Below are 16,539 nucleotides of genomic sequence, written 5' to 3' on the forward strand. Positions count from 1 at the left end.
TCATATATGCATCATCCATGGTTGAGATCATCAGTGCAATACATAAAGGTCAACTTAAGTGTCCCATATGATTATCTTCATAAAAGCACTGAGCTTTGAATAAATTTTGATTTTGTTTCTAAAGCAAGAAGCTGTTGGGGCTTTATGTTGGTGTCGCCTATCTTCAATATATGTTTGAAGACTCTTGAAGAAGGAATTAAAAACTAGATTGATTCAGAACTCTGAGTTTTGGTTAGGTATTTCTTCCTAGTTTGGGCTAAGATCTTCTTTTTGGAGTGAGAGAATCTTAGATTGATAGGAGTTTATAAAGAATATGGAAATATTTGAGATGAAGAGCACACCTAAACCATTAGGAAGATGACAAAATTTTAATGAAAAAAATGAAAGTAGTTGGATTCTAAAGGTATCTTTGATTTAATGATTTTACTTCAGGGAGTTTTAACCAAGACATGAGTTTGGTGCAAATTTACTCCTCAGAGCTAGAGGGAGATGACGAGCCAAGCTCTGTATGAGGTATTTGCAGTTTGTATTTTTCTTGGGAGTTTTTAAGGCTAGTCTGTTTTCATATGTAGTGTTGGCTGTTTGTGTAGCTGGAATTTGCCAGAACACACGGTGGATCTATGTGGGTCTGGCCTCAGGGAATAGGTAGTTGTTAGACGCCTCTCTGCTGCTGCAGGAGCCACAACAGCAGAGTTGAAGGCCAGTATCTGACCTTGATTAAAAATACCAGACTATTCTGCGTTAGTCACTCAAAGACAAGTAGATACTTTTTCTGTGCAAAATGGAGTTAAATCAGCATAAGATCTAATTGACTTTTTGGAAAGTAAATTAAGGAACGTTAGTGTGTTGTGAATATCTGCAGTTTTATATAAGTAGGTATGTTTCTTAAACTATACCAATGTTAACATAGAACAGGAAAACTCTACCTATACTGAGAATAAGAAGATTGGAGTTTGGCTTTTGTCCTTGATGTCCCAGACCAACAGAGAAAGGGACATAACTAGCCTGTCTAGTAGCTGTTCTAAAGATACTCACTTAGTTTCCTGCTCCTGGAGGCACCTTTTTATTCTGGAAGCATGTACTTAAAAGCCTGGAAGTAGTAGTTTGGTTTGGAGGGCTGACTTGCACTCCAGCTATTTTTAGCTCTTTTACAATGTCAGAGCCTACRTTTCTTCAGAAATGTCTCATGATCTTGAATTGTTCTCTCTTATAAAAGCTTATCTTCTGTTTGCACCTGGGAACCATAATTGTCCTCGGGGCAGGTTGATGTTTGTTTAAGAAGTGACTGTAAGATTCAAGGTCATTCTCTTAGTTTCAATATTGTATTCACGAGAGAGAAGTAGATTATGTTACTCAGTGCATTCTCAAGCTTATTGCTGTTAAACTTTTATTTTGAGGTTGAGGTYATCTCGAAGCAATACGAAGAGCTCTACCTTAAAAACAAAGATATAGACGCAAGATTATTTCTGGATCGCGATGAAACTTTACAATCTGATCCCATAATATGGTAATATTTCCRCTTGCTACTTTCATATTATAATCGAAAACATGACATTGTGCTGTTTTTTYCCCCACTTTTTTGAATGGAGATTTCTGTATCATCTTGGTCTCTTAAGTTTGTAGTTCAGTGAAGATGTGAAGATGTTTTTGGATCACCAGCCTTGTTTTACCCTTGAAGCCATGCAGCTTAAATAATTAGAGAATGTGTTAAAGTTTCTGTAGTTGACATGATAATTAATTCTTACTCTGCGCAAACCGCTATAGCTCAAAGAAAGCTGAGGAATCGTGAAGAAAAGGAGGCTACATCACATTAGTAAAGTAGACAGACTTGGGACTTTGTTCTGGCGCTGGGACTTGTTGGCATTAAATGTCCTGTGTCCCTACAGKTAAGCTGCTACCTCTTCCTAAAAGAGCAGGGTGCTGTGTGCCGGCTGGGTGCAGGAGGTGGTGCCGACACCATTCTGACTCTTGACCTATACCCAGAAATTGTGTAAAGGAGGGTAGCTTGGGTGACACAGAAACATGCCAGTGTGACAGCAGATGAGTACCAGTGCTCAGGCACACTGTATTTAATAACACAAACGTATTTGAATTTTTCAGTCATARTGCCAAATTTTGGTGCTTGCTGATGATTCAGCATTTCCGAGCTCACAGTGTGATTCTGGGGCTTTATCTACGCTAGAAAAATGTATTCATTTAAAATTAAGATTAAAATGGAGCTAACTGGATATGTAGCTAAAGTTTTTGTGGTAAGTGGAATTCTAGAAAAATAATTTAGAGACATTAAATAAATCAGAGACATTTGAAGATCATTTAGTCCAACCTCCTACTCGGAGCAGTTCTACTTGGCAATTTAAATTATTATCATTCTAACATTGGAGTAATTGGACACCTAGATTTTGTAATGATGTCCTATAGATTTTTTTCTACATTTTAAAGTCTGTGCCTTTTTTAATTACTTGAGTGTAAAGTAACTTTGCTTTTCATTTATGTAGCTCACAGTTGGAGAGAACACCACGAAAAAACAGTCCAGAGGAGGAACTTAATATTATACTTCCACAAACTCCTGTTCGGTAGGATTTCTTTTCATTGTGGGCTTTTGTTCAACATCCTCATTCAAAATGCTTATCCTTAGTAGCTGTTTTGACTTTCAAGTCTTTTTTTTTTAAACTGGTCACAAGCAAAGGGAGGCTAAATGCTCAATTCCTGCTGATGGTGAAAAAGTGTAAAGTTTTTTACTTAATTATGTAAGAAATTCCTGACTGAAAATGTTTGTAAGGTAGATGGTTATACTTGGTCCAGTGATGATTCTACGGTAGTACTTCTGTAAGCTGTCCTCYCATCTTTACTCCTAACTCTGAATTATCATGGCTTTCTTTCCTGATGTCAAGCTGTATGTGCACAAACATTTCTTCTACTGTGACCTTATTCCTGACATTGTTTCTTTCTCTATGGGACAACTAAGATTTCAGAGTGCCAGCCATATTCCAGTCTATGCAGAAGGTGGACAAATGTGTTAGAAMTGTGATGTGAACTGCAGATTCTTTATCTACAGTGAAATGCAAAAGTCCTTCAAACTTTGTTCAGTTAAACAAGGAATGGAGATTTGCCTGTACCATTTTTCCTTTTGTGACACAGTATTTTTCAACAAAATTAGTATGGTTTTGCTGAGTGGTGCTTAGAGCTCTCCTGGACATTTGAGAAGAAAAAAAAAAAACCAAAACCCAGAAATGAAAAACACAGCTCTATCACTAGCATGTTCTCAGGTGCTATCTGGATGGAGAAATGTTGTTAAGAGGAGTCATTCTTAGAGCAGGGAAGCTCTTTTTCTATGCCTTCTTTATGAATTCCTTAGCATTTTTTAATGATAGAAGTTAAAACACTCTGTACTGGTTTGCTACATCTATTTTCACAAATTAGTGTTTCAAATTAGTGTTTTTATTTAAAAATACTTCTATAGTGCTTATATGCTTGTGGAAGAATGAATTAGACTGTAGGCTTGTAAGCCCACTGTAATATTTTCTAAATCCCATGGTAGAAACTAATTGGTTTCTATCCCAAGAGAGTAGTAAGGTTCTGAAAAGCTCCTCTGTAAGCATGATAAAGGAAAATACACAACTGATATAGATATTGATCAGTTTTTGAAAGGTTTTAGTTGGCTATGACTTCAGAAGGCTTTATATGATTCTTTAGTGAGCATTTTTAATCTTAACTTCAAAACTGTGCTAGTTAATGATGCTTTTTAGCCATTTAAAGAAAAAACAACTTGGCTGTTGGTTCCCAGATCGATGTGTTTAACTGGGAGCTGGGCCATCTTACAGGACACATATCTAACAAGAAGGTTTCTGACAAAGCAATCTCATTTCTCACAATAGCTAGCTGCTTGTTGTCGTTCCTTTTGGGGTTACAACGGCATTTAAATGGACATCAGTAACTGAAAAGTGGTTAATTAAAATTCTTGCTACTGAAGTCTTATTAGGAAACATCCAGGGGTGACTACGCCCACTTTGTTAAAAATACAAAATGTGCTGAAACCTTTCGGATATTGAGAGCGGCTCTAGAGAGAGAGAATTACATCCTCTCCATGAGGATTTGGGCCCTTGGAGCTTTGCAGAAGTGATACCAGCTCAGACAGTCCAAGTGGAGGCCTCRTGCTCAGGAGCAGTGAGTTTTGGTTATACCAGTGTTTTGCCTTTAAGGCCCAAAGGTGTCACTAGATGGCAGTAAGCCTTTGATCACCAGCCCTGAGTGGAAAGGGCAGGATTAACTCTGTAAGTAGAGCCCCATGTACTGATYATATTGTAAAGACCAGGTTTAATGCTCTGACTCTTCTTACAATGTTGCCTTTCTGGAGCTAGGCATTTGGGGCCTGCTCCAAAGCCTCCTGAGATCGGTGAGCGTCTAATCGTTGATACCAGGAGACTTGATATCTGAGTCTCTGTATAAAAAATGGTGTGTTAAATGGATTCTATTTYGGAGCAGAATGGGAATGGACTGTGGTTTTAATTCATTAAATTTCCACTGTCCTTATGCTTCTCCATAGTTCTAGTAAGGTTTTGGTAGAAGTGCTTTGACCAAAACCTTCCGGAAAGTAGATGAAAGAAAAGTTTCTTTAAACCCCATGTKCCCTGAGTACGTATTCTTCTTCTGTCTTTATTTTTCTGAGTGATATGAATCCATTGGAGGCTAAATGGCATTTCTGACAGGAGGGCAAAAAAAATGCTTGAAATTGGCAGTTCTGATGCACACTATAAGCTCCAGAAGTTGTTTTCGGAAACTAGAGTTGCGTAGATTCTTCTAGGCCTCTAGAAAAATCTCAGAGGCAGCGTGAGCTTAGGAAAAGCCATCCAGAGGAAGCATTTCTCTGGACAGAAGTAGCAGACTTTGGCTTATGCAGAAGACTTTGGCTTATGCAGATGCTAAAGGTAGCTGAGTAATACAGGAAGGAGACATGTTCTTATGCATATCCCCCTGGAGATGTGCCTTCCTTTTATCTGTAAATGCAGCCTTTAAATCTCTGATCAGGAGAGAAGAGTTGCTTAAAAGGGCCATTTAAATGGCTAAGTTTCCACCTCCTGTTTTTGGAGTTAATTCACTTGGTATTGTTTCATGCAAGGGATCTAATCTTTTCCCTCTGAGCTATTTTCAGGTGGCTAAAATGCGGTACAAACAAAATGTGTGTATTTGCATTTAACTTTTTTACACTCTAAAATGGTGAGGCTGTGGCTGAGGTGGAGATTCAGTCCTCAATCTCMTGACTTAGCCCTTTTGCAGTTGTAGGACTGGTGTAAATGCAGTAGCTCCTCAAACAGACTTTGTGCTGCTTTGTTTTGTTTCCGTGTATAAGTACCAATGGAGTGCAGAGCTCTAACTCTAGCAGAAAAACCTCTGCAAATAGCTGAGAAATTGCTTTGCCAAGGTTTAAATTTTATGAGAAGGTAGCTTATGTTAGAATGTTTTAGTGGAAACATTCACATGGAAGYACAGGTAGTTGTGGCATCACTGTTTTTTCTACTGTGTGCCTGTAAAACCAATTCCAGTAAGATCTTATATGGACACTTCAGTATTAAAATATACTGAATGTAGTTAAAAAGTAGTTTGTCCTTTTGATCTTCCACTTTTAATTAAGACAAACATATTAGTTCTGCTTCATGATGATAGTTTTCTTTCTCAGTAATATTGAAAAGTTTCTTTAACTTCCTTATCCTTTTCACTATGCATAACACTTGGAGTWAAGAAAATTTTTATTTAAGATGGTTCTAATCTAGAAAAAGGGAGAGTTAGGATTTTGAGTAAAAAACAGCTTTTCTGTTGGTGATGAAAGGGACTGGAGATCAGGTGAGGTGTTAAGCTTTAAAGTGACTTTTTGATTCAAATCAAGGAGGAGGTAGAAAGACTCTCAGCATGTCTGTACCATTGGCAATGGGAATGCTGATAACTACCTCTGAAATAGAAATTTTCAAAAGATCTGTGCAAAAAGTCTGCTTTCTTGTGACTGCATATACTGCATTTAAATACATTTTAGTTAAGATTGTGAAAGAGGTGAACGGKGGACAACATCTCTCTTTATTCACCAGTATTTGATATTATTTTTGTACAGAAGAKAATTTTCTGTTAAGGAGCGGCTCTCTTTAAATATGTTTTCAAATATAAGAYTTTCAAATATCTAACCATCTTATTTCTTTCTAAAGTGCTTGTTGGATAATATTTCTTATTTAATCTGTGTTCTTTTGGTTCTTTATCATCACGTAATTACAACCATGTAAGGATCATGTAAGGAACAGTAAAATGTTTAGGATTTATAATGGTTAACAAGATACAACAGATTTTCCCAACAGCTTTGCCTGAATGAAGAATTAAATCATAATTTGTTGAATTTGTCRTTAGTATTTGGGAACATCAAGTCAACTTGAATATTTCTTATGCATTATATTCTGTCTTTTCAGAGCTGCAATGAATACTATTCAGCAATTAATGATGATTTTAAACACAGCAACCGATAAACCATCTGATACTCTCATCTCATATTTCAATGTAAGTGACKAGAAGAAATGGTTAAGAAAGACTCTTAGAATGATCTGTCAACTGATAAACATACAGAGCTGACACAGGCTTTGAGCTCCTTTATAAACTGCCATTTTTAAAGTTCATTTTGGTTAAGACAGTTTAAACGTGTAGTGCACTTCAGCTAAAAAGCACTGCTGTCTACCTGGTATGTACTGAAACCATATAAGCACTTAAATCTTTGTTCCTGAATGGAATGTTAAGGTTTGTTTGGTGGGTGGACAAAGGAGGAGAGATAGGAAGAGGAGGAGAATGTACTCAAAAGATATTCAGTATCTGGATTCATCAGCTTAATTTGAAGGGCACAATTCCCATTAATATAGTTGGTGCTTCTCACATTTTTGGTTAGTTTGTGTTAAACGATGTTCGAAATCAGGTTTAGTTGCTGGAAGTTGTTGTACGTGAACAGTAATTCCTGTCTCTSAAATGCTCTGCTCTTATTTATGATAGTGAGCTACAGAAAAGAAATGTTACCAAGTCAAACAGCAGTAATTTGATTAAATCATTTTTAAATGTTTTTGAAGTAGAATATTCTTTCCTTGCTATTCCATCTCCTGCCCTCTTTTATTCTATCAAAATAGAACTGCACAGTGAACCCTAAGGACAGTATCCTGAAAAGAGTAGAAAGTCTTGGCCATGCCTTCAAGAAGAAATTTGCTGAAGCAGTCGGGCAAGGATGTGCTGAAATTGGCTCACAGGTAACTATTATTTTGGTTCAGTATTATTCATTTGATCTCAGTGAGTTAATGTGAGACCTACCCTGGTAAAAAGTAACAATATTCATTTCTACTTGAGGAAATATATATAGTTATATTCTTATATATATATATATATGCGTGCACACACACACACACACACACCCCTCTGAAGACAATATTTAACAAAATTTACATGGAGCTATAGGAAGTGGCAGGGGAGAGGAATATGCTGGAAATATTTTAATGAGGAATAGGAAAAGAGCTGGGTAAAGTACTTTTACTAAAATATTGCAGCTGACTGTTATRTATCCTGTTCATTGAGATAACTTTGCCTAAAACTACGTTAAGAGGTGACTTTGTTTCCTGAAGGTAGTAGGCCATCTGTGTTTTCCACAGGGATTTTGCAAAACAAATCCAGCTAAATTTGTACGTTAGTGTCCTACCAGCCCTATTTCTTTATCCTGTTCACTCTGAACTAATAGGTTGTTAATCAGTCTTCTCATGGTGCAGTTGTCACAAAGCCTAGTAGTGTCTGAGGCTTCTCCAGTACTGTTGGCAGAYGTGACTGGGGCCAGCAACTCCTTTACAGTGGCTTTTACAAAGCAAATAAATGTTCTCAATCATTGAGCTATGAGGCTCTGCCTGTTGTATCTTGTTAAAACATCAACAGTGTTCATGAATTTTTTTATATATATAGATCTATAAATAAATATATATATAAAAAATATATAAAATAYATATGTTTGCTCTTTTAACAGAGATACAAGCTTGGAGTACGGCTATACTACAGAGTAATGGAGTCCATGCTGAAGTCGGTGAGTTTTGGGACCAGTAGTTCAGTAATGTCATTGCATTTTTGAATACTAAAAACATTYACAACTTTGATATGGYCTATATATTTCAGGAAGAAGAACGTCTCTCAGTTCACAATTTTAGGTAAGTGCTCTAACTCCATAATCAAAGACATCCGTCTTGGTGCAAAGAGAAGTATTAATAACTTATTTTTGCCTCCCCCAGCAAACTTTTGAATGATAACATCTTCCACACATCTCTCCTGGCATGTGCTGTTGAGGTCGTTACAGCTACGTATGGCAGTAAGTTAAATCACACTGAGTAACAGCACTACTACTTATTGATGATTGTTGCTATATGTTAATATGTAGAATAAGGAAAAAAAAGGACTCAAGTTATTCAGTAAATACAAACTGGGGAAATAACGGTAGTGGAAGAGCCGTATTGTATTTTTGTAATTTTAGTTTGTCTTTTCTGCAGGGAATGYTTCCCAGAACGATGGTACCAGTGCTGAAACGGACTTGTCTTTTCCATGGATTCTCAATGTATTTGATTTGAAAGCTTTTGAYTTCTACAAGGTGATTGAAAGCTTTATCAAAGCGGAGCCAAGCTTAACGAGGGACATGATTAAGCATCTGGAACGCTGTGAACATCGCATTATGGAATCTCTTGCTTGGCAATCGGTAAGTAATGCTCTAAAACWGTATTTGTCCTCTTCTAATGTGCATACCTAGAAAAGCAAAATTACACCCAAATCTATAAAACAAGTTGCAGTCTTACTAAGATTATCTCTACTAAACAAGTGAGAGCCAAACTGGATCATTTTGGCTTGTCTTCAGATTTAAAAAGAAAAACTCATTTACATAATTGTAAACCACCATGTGAGTCTTGCGTGGATCTTTTTAAGGTATTACCTTTAAATAGTGTTTTGTGCCAATAGGAAATAATTAACTTGGCGCTAGGGCTGTAGTTCTGTGCATCTGGTGTGGTCATTAATAGTACTTAAAATATGCGTTTGCGTTATCCTTTGCACTGCAGTTGCTTTGATGTTTTTGGATGTCGTTAAAGCAGACACATGCTGGGAGGCTGTCTCGTTTTTAGGCTGGCTCTCAGTATATCAAATATTGTTTCTCTGTTGTGTGTTACTTATGAGCCAAAGATACGTGATTAATGCCGTGAAGCAGGAGAATATAAAGCCTGCCAGCTTTGACAAGAGAGAATTAAAAGGACTGTTCAAGATCCTTTTTCACTTGATCTAGTTTGGRGAACTCTAAAGAGCACGAGATGCCRTGGTTGWTGTCAAGCTGTATTTTTTCCAAGTCATCYGTGCTTGCTTTGTAAAGACTTTGTACTTGAAAATTTATGCTTTAAAAGGGTGCTTCTTTATCACCTTTCTGGGGTTGTATTCCCAGATTCTGGGAACAGACACAGTGTTGTCTGAGCAGCAGTATCTGCATATACATTCCAATTTCTAAACCAGCTGCAGCATATAGGCCTCAGGGCTGTATGGAAGCAGTGCTTGTGCCTCAGGCAGCATGTGGCAGAAATGCTAACAGCAGCTCTCCAATTTTCTCATCCAACGGGTATGTGTCAGGCTGCTGCCTGAATATGCCCTCTTCTGAAGGCAGCATTTCTTCTGTGAAATTGAGACTTGTGTTTCCAGCTTCGCATTCATGACCACAGTTTTGTATGTGCCCCAGAACTTCTGATACAGCTGCTGTGCCAGGGCATAAAGTTTTCTCCTTTTAATGCTTTGACATGTTTTGGTATCTCAGGATATGCAAATAGCCTGTCTCTGCTGAGATGATGAGTTTATTCATCCTTTGCCTCTTTTGAATAAAATTGCTTGAAGGCACTAAAGGCTRGTGGCCTTTTATCAATTCTCTGAAACGGAGAAAAGAGGCAGTATTTCAGGGAGCATGCAGGCAACATTTTAGGACTGCTTATTTGCAARCTTTGTACTTCTGCCTTTGTCCTCTGGATAAATACCCAGGTTCCACAGTGCACAGGCAAGAAGTGACCCCTGCCACCTTCTGCAAGCCAACTGGAAGGTAGTGACAAGAGGTCAGCAGCAAAGGCACTTATATATCTTACCCAGGGATGCAGGCACAGCACACAGAATCTGATTTGGACTTGGGCTTTCAGGCTAGAAAAGCTGGAGTTGTGTTTCCACGAATTATGGGTAGAGCTGCAGGCTACTGTGAAATGAATTCTAACTTCAACAACAACACAGAATTGTTTTATGTTGTCTGAGTTCCTTGTATGAATCATCAGGATACTCTTTATTTTTTAATGTCTTTAAAAAACCTTCTTACCTTGTCAGTAATATACATTTGGTAATATGTTGGTGTGACTTTAACTAATTTGAATGGCTGCCAGTAAATGTTYATAAAGTAACCGATATTTTAAAAAAACACTTCTTCAAAAAGCAATTCTTTTCCCTTGCCACTACGTGCTTGGGTGTCACTTAAACATGGGGATTAAGAAAAGAGTTTTGGGTCAGTGGAATTGAGGAGGGAGAGGAAATAAACAGCGGAGAGCACGTACCTAAATGCTTTTTTGCTTCTTGAGCCTTGGTGTCTCATCTGAAACTCTTAAGAGCTAAGGATGTTAAGGTTGTGATTCCCTGGTGTTTCTGCTCCTCTTTGCTCAGAGGTTCATTGCCAGAGGACACATAGATTGATAGAACTAGAAGAATCAGCCGCAAACTGAAGCACCGAAAGTTCTGCAGCAMCTTAAGGAAGAACTTCTTCCTTGTGAGGCTGACAGAGCCCTGGCACAGGCTGCCCAGAGAGGTGATGGAGTCTCCTTCTCTGGAGATCTTCCAAACCCGCCTGGATATGCCGCCCTGTGCTCTGGGTGTCCCTGCTGGAACAGGGGGTTGGACTAGGTGATCTCTAGAGGTCCCTTCCAACCTTAAGGATTCTGTGATACTCTGACAWCGCGTCCCCTCAAGTGTTGAGTGAACATGCTTCTGGCAACCAAGCACGAGCAGTTAAGAGTGAGTGTGCAGGTACCTGGTGCTTCTGCACTGGCTTCCGTTGCCTCCTGATGGGACTTGTGCAGTTACTTCCCTTTCACCCAGTCATGAATGTGAAATTGGGAACCAAGTCTTAATTCCCTAGTAGAAATGTCTCCTTCTGAACAGGGAAAGCAGCCAGACATGTGCCTGTTGGATCAGGAAATCAAGTGAGAAGAGGTAGCTGCCATTCCAAGTTCTGCCAGATCTTCCTTATTCTCATTTCTTCTTCCTCATTCATTTTGTAAAATGCCTGAATAAACCTCTTAAAGCTTCCTGATACCCGCAAGAATTAAGTGCTCTGAAGTTGTCAGTGGGCTTTTGAGTGTGAGTTTTCCCAAGGCAGCTAAGGAGACTGGAAGCAGTCAGATGTCAGCGGTGTCAGGACCCTTTGCTGTGTATCCAGGTCGCTGCAGAACCTGACTTGTGCTCTGTAGGCTACATATTAAAAATATAGATAAATAAAAAATAATCATATTTCTAGCATGGTTTCCTTGCTGTTGCCTCTCATCTGCGTATTGACTCTTCAGTTTGGAAAAGTGCAGCCTCATTAGCAAAAAAGGAACTGCTGCTGTGGCAGACTCCGGTCTGTTAAATGTTGCTCAAGTGTCCCAGAAAGGTTCAGCTAGTGATTGAGGGGATGATGCTTTGTATTGCTCTGCAGCTCATTAGCTGGGTATTGTCTCCATGTAATGGTGTATACAACTTAAAAAAACATGCCCTCTGCTCTCTCAAGGGAGGAGGGAATTTGAAAAACATGGTTCAACGCCAGGAAATGTGTCTTATCACCAAGCACTCTAAAGGAATAGAGGAAGGCCAAATGACATCTGCTTAGGTGTAACTAATATCTTCAGTGATTGCTTAGGCTTAAATGTAAACAAATATATAACAATAATGACCTTCCTGAGATTCCACTGACTGTTTTGAAGTTTCCTCATGTGCCTCGAGAATACATTTCAGGGGTGGAAATCAAGTGCCCTGAGAAGTATGGAATGAGTTAAGCTTATAAGGCTAGCTTGGTAAGTAAGAATAGTCTAACAGCAACTGGAAAATATTTAGTGCTTTACCAAAAGTTGCACARTCCAACTCGGATACCTATGCTTGACACGCCACTTGGTTCTGCTTAGTTCTTGCCTCCTTTGACTGGCAAGATGATTTATTGCCAGATTTGGCTGCTCTTCGGCTGCGTGTATCCAATCTTCTTTCATTCTACTGGTTGCTTTTGGAAATAGGAGTACAACGTGAGATTTTTAAATTGACTGAAAAGTTGAATGCAGAATCAGTAAATTGATAGTAGATTTGCTTGTTGCTGAGCCTTCATATTGGGGGAAAAAAGCCCTGGGTTTTTTTGGTTTTTTGTTTTTTTGTTTTTTGTTTTTTTTTATTTTTTTGGAAGACTTTTAGAGTACATCTGAGCTTTATCCAACTTTGGAAGCTATACAGAATGAACATGACAAACTCTGTTTTTAGTGGTTTTGTAGATAATGGATTGTTCCTTTGCTAATCATTTTGAATATGTTTATTGCTTTTGCATAGCTGGATGATATAGTCATCTGTACTTCAGGAAGGAGATGAAGCTTTTCTAGGTCATCTWTTTTAACAAAAGAAGTATAGCCAAGGAAAATAAAGAGTAAAAAAAAGTTATTTATTCTTCTTAATATTAAGAAGGGGTGAGCCTCCATWCTGAACAATTTGTTGGGGAAAGGCTTTGCATCCTCAGATCTTTATTGCACCCTGAAGGATGACACTTCTCCCCTCTAAATGTTATCTACAAAGATGTTGATGTTTCCAAATAGAGTCACRTAGACTCTAGTTTTGAATCTGTTACTAATGCTATGAAACTTATATGTGTATGAACTTACATACATATATATATACACGTAAATATGATTGATTAAAATCTCAAACATTTCTCATGGAACATAGATGGCCTGTTATCTGCCAACCTGGGAGTTCATGCTCAGCCTTTTCCAGAATTGTTATAGATCTCTCTTGCAGCCAGCYGAGAAAATAATTTGCCTCAATACCACAAGTTAAGGTGGTGTGGACAAATGCAGAAACTCAGAACTTCCTCAGAGAAAACCCCTTCTGCTGCTGTGTCACGTATTTCACTCAAATGTTGCTGTTGAAAGAGCACGTTTTCGGTGTGAGCAAATCAAACACCACGTCTGTCAGTTTTCATGATTTATCTGGAGTGAAACATCTATGTAATTTTTAATATCTGAAATGCATTTGTTTTCAGGGAATGGCATGACTTAAATTACCTGCTAGATGTTTATCTACTTTATTGAATGACTCAACAACAGCTCAAAGCCAGGGAGCTTCTTTGTAGGTCTCTGCAGCTCAATGCAGTGGTGATTCCCAGACTCTCAACTTGCACTTTGCTCCTAAGCTGTCATGAGGAGGAACAGACTGGATGTTCCCCTGTACAGGGCTGTACAGGGAATGCAGTTCCTGTAAATGCAGTGTCGTGTATATGGTAAATGCAGGGTATGGCACGTACATGTGAATAAGATTGTATTTGGTGTTCYTAAAGAGCACATGTTGCATGGCTTTTGTAGCCATGCTACAAAACACTGTTTGTGTAAGCTGGAGTTTGGTGGATTGGAGGCAAGACATGGAAAGTGTGTCTGCTCCTGTGTCTACAGCCACCCAGAGTGGGTAGTGAGAGGGCCTGGATCTTCTGTTCCCGAGCTGACAGCCAGCTGCAGAGCTATCTTAGGGAGGCTAGCTAGAAAAGGCATGTCGGTGCTGACCAGCACTGGGGACGTCCAGCAGTTCCTCTGGCACCCTGAAGTGCCTCTGCACAAACACGAGGAGCCCAAATTGCTGCTCCCTGCTCGGCTGCAGTTTGCAGAGGTATCYGGTCACTTCTACCCTATGCAGGACTCGGGGAAAGGGGAAGGGAGCAGCCCACACGCTYGGGCTGCGGGTGCCTGCAGCCACTTTGGGGGACCCTTGGGTGGCTTGGGGTTTTTGGGGAGGGATGTGAGAGGAAAAACAGAGCTTGAATACAGGGTGCTGCACAACAGCGTGGGAGACTGTAGGTGCCTTCAACAAGGGTGTTCTTCTAACCCTTGCTACTCTAGTTGTTTCTGTGTTTCAAGGAGGAGCACCAGTATTGATGTATTGATGTATTTTGTGYTCTAGCATTTTAATGACTGATACAAGGGGAAGGTATCAGTGCGTGCTTCCTCACGGATAACAAGTTACGAGAGGCAGGCAGCTGTACTTTGCTCTATCCTCGGGCTCTATAAACCTCTTGTTCTGGTGCATCACAGCTCCAGAATATGTAAGCAATATGTAAGCTGTGCTCCGTAACACAGCTCCTCTATCAGCTCCTTCCTCTCTGTGGTTTCTACTGGCAGTTAATCATTTGCAAGGAAAGCTACAATGCTGCTCTGTGCAGCATATCATGGACTAAGGTAACAGAGTTTCCTGAAATGTTTGTCAACTAAATATACAGGTAATGTTTGTACTTGGCTGCCTCATCCCACACCAAAGACCTGTTGGTTTTAAATTATGTAGCTCATTGTGGTGGAAATACCTTCATGTGGAGAATAACCTATTTTCTAAGAATATATTTTGTCATATTAATATGACAAGCTCGTTGAGCTGGAAGGACAGCAGAACTGCTTGGTCATGTAGTACGGACAAAWTACTGAACGGGCATGTTTAAAATTGTTTTAAAAAGTGTTAGGCAAATCCAGACCAGGCTAAAAACGTAAGGAGTTTAATGCTTCTTGACATGGTGCAAACTTACCAAGGCCCCCTCCTGATCCTAGGCTGTGAACAGCAGCTGTGTCRGCATGTGATCAGATCTGGAAGGGAACCCGATGACTGTGGAGCTGACCGTGGTCGAGACGTCAGGGCTGGCTCCTGCGGCTGCAGTGTGGGTTTCTGTGCACCTCAAACGGGTGAATTCAGCCATAATAAGGTGTTGGGGAAGTCACGGTGTAGTCTTCAGGCACAGATCCTCCTCTAGCATTTTCTATGGAGTATATGTCTGAAGTCCACTGTGCCTTCTGGAGATGTGGGTATTTAGCTRCGGTTTGAGCCTCTCTGTTTGCCTTAGATATCTAAGTCACTGCGTTTAAAATTGGAGGAAGAAGTGATGGTCATGCCATCAGTGCYTTGACTGGGTAAGTCTCCTCACTGTTGTAGGAGACCGACCCCATCACCTTGCTGATGGGCACCCAAGGAGGGCCAGGCACAAGAGGCTACTTGTGCCTACCAGTGCTACCTGCTTGGCACCTACTTGTCCTAGCAGCCAAAAAGGAACCTTGGTTCAGGCTGCAGTATCACCCCTCCGTCCTCTGTGGTGCTTTGTTGGTGCTGGTTTTCATGGCACCTTTTGGCCTTTGCCAGCGCTCCGTCTGGCAGCACCTAGGCCCGGCTTATGGCCTAATGCAGATCAGGGACCATTCCCACTCCCGCCATGGGCTGTAGGTGGGGAAAGTTGGGCCGTGCCAAGCGGGCCACGCTTGGCTGCTTCTCCCCGCAGCCTTGGGATAGGCCTGGGCTCGTTGGGGTGGCGGGAGGCCCTCGTGGGATCCAGCACGAGGGCGAGCGGGGCGCGGGCCGGAGCGCCGCCTCCCCTCACGCGTGTGAATCATGCCGGCTTCCGGGCGGCTTCCCTCCRCAAAACGCGTTTATGCCCGACGTGCTCCTTTCACGCCTTGCTAAACCTTGTTTTTCAAGACCTTACATGCATGGTTTTGAATCGGGGACAGCTATAGGCACAAAAAAAATGCTCTATTTTTATCCAGAATGACGGTGTTTACAAGCATGGCCAAGGCAGGATGTGAAGTATCTGGGGATCTTCCATAGTGAAGCCAGGTACTTTATGAACTGCAGGCGTCAGGCTGTCCTTGGAGYCGCCATTGATTCTGTGATGGCTCTTTTGGGTTTTCAGCACCTGATAGTCTATCTCTGTGTAGGTTGCTGAGGACTGTGACTATAACTTAGAATTTCCTAGGACTTTTCTTATGGGGGAAAAATATGTTCAGGCTCACCAAGTCGTGCCATTCCACGCACTTGACACATGCCCTTTAGAAAAGCTGTTAGGAGTGATGCAGCTTGAACCTTACAGAAGGAACTGAGAGTTCATCTGAGGTTTTCTGTCTGTCCATACTAAATATATTTCTGCTTACGCTGTGACTGTGGTCCAGAAGTGTGTGTGATTAGAGGTGGGTCAGCGCCGTCACGGACGCCTAGCGCGGGGGTGCCGAAGAACTGCCCTCCTTGTGCTGCTGTCTGGTGGGGGCAGATTTAAGGATTAGCTCTGACACTTCCAGGCTGTCACAAATATAGTCAGTTGTCTCAATCAAGACTTTTAAACCAGACACTAGCTTTGTAATTCCTGCCTTTTTGATATTAGGTATGTTACAGGTGCCTGAAAGGTAGTTGTGGAGGCTTGTGTGTGTGTAGAGATAAAAATAGAAAAATAGAAAAATAGAAAAATAG

At 40.4% G+C, this 16,539-nt stretch overlaps 1 protein-coding gene across 1 annotated transcript in view; it reads left to right on the top strand.

Moving 5' to 3' along the window:
- The window catches only part of RB1 (RB transcriptional corepressor 1), a 69,616-nt gene that overhangs the window by 19,792 nt on the left and 33,285 nt on the right, over positions 1-16,539 (top strand). The window contains exons 9-16 of the mRNA XM_026053295.1: positions 1,398-1,507; positions 2,496-2,573; positions 6,447-6,534; positions 7,146-7,262; positions 8,021-8,077; positions 8,167-8,198; positions 8,280-8,356; positions 8,535-8,737. Coding sequence (XP_025909080.1) covers positions 1,398-1,507; positions 2,496-2,573; positions 6,447-6,534; positions 7,146-7,262; positions 8,021-8,077; positions 8,167-8,198; positions 8,280-8,356; positions 8,535-8,737 — 762 coding nt within the window. The remainder of the gene's footprint in view (positions 1-1,397; positions 1,508-2,495; positions 2,574-6,446; positions 6,535-7,145; positions 7,263-8,020; positions 8,078-8,166; positions 8,199-8,279; positions 8,357-8,534; positions 8,738-16,539) is intronic.

Source organism: Nothoprocta perdicaria, unplaced genomic scaffold, assembly GCF_003342845.1.
Source record: "Nothoprocta perdicaria isolate Ctin4 unplaced genomic scaffold, notPer1 scaffold_98, whole genome shotgun sequence".
Lineage (NCBI taxonomy): Eukaryota > Metazoa > Chordata > Aves > Tinamiformes > Tinamidae > Nothoprocta > Nothoprocta perdicaria.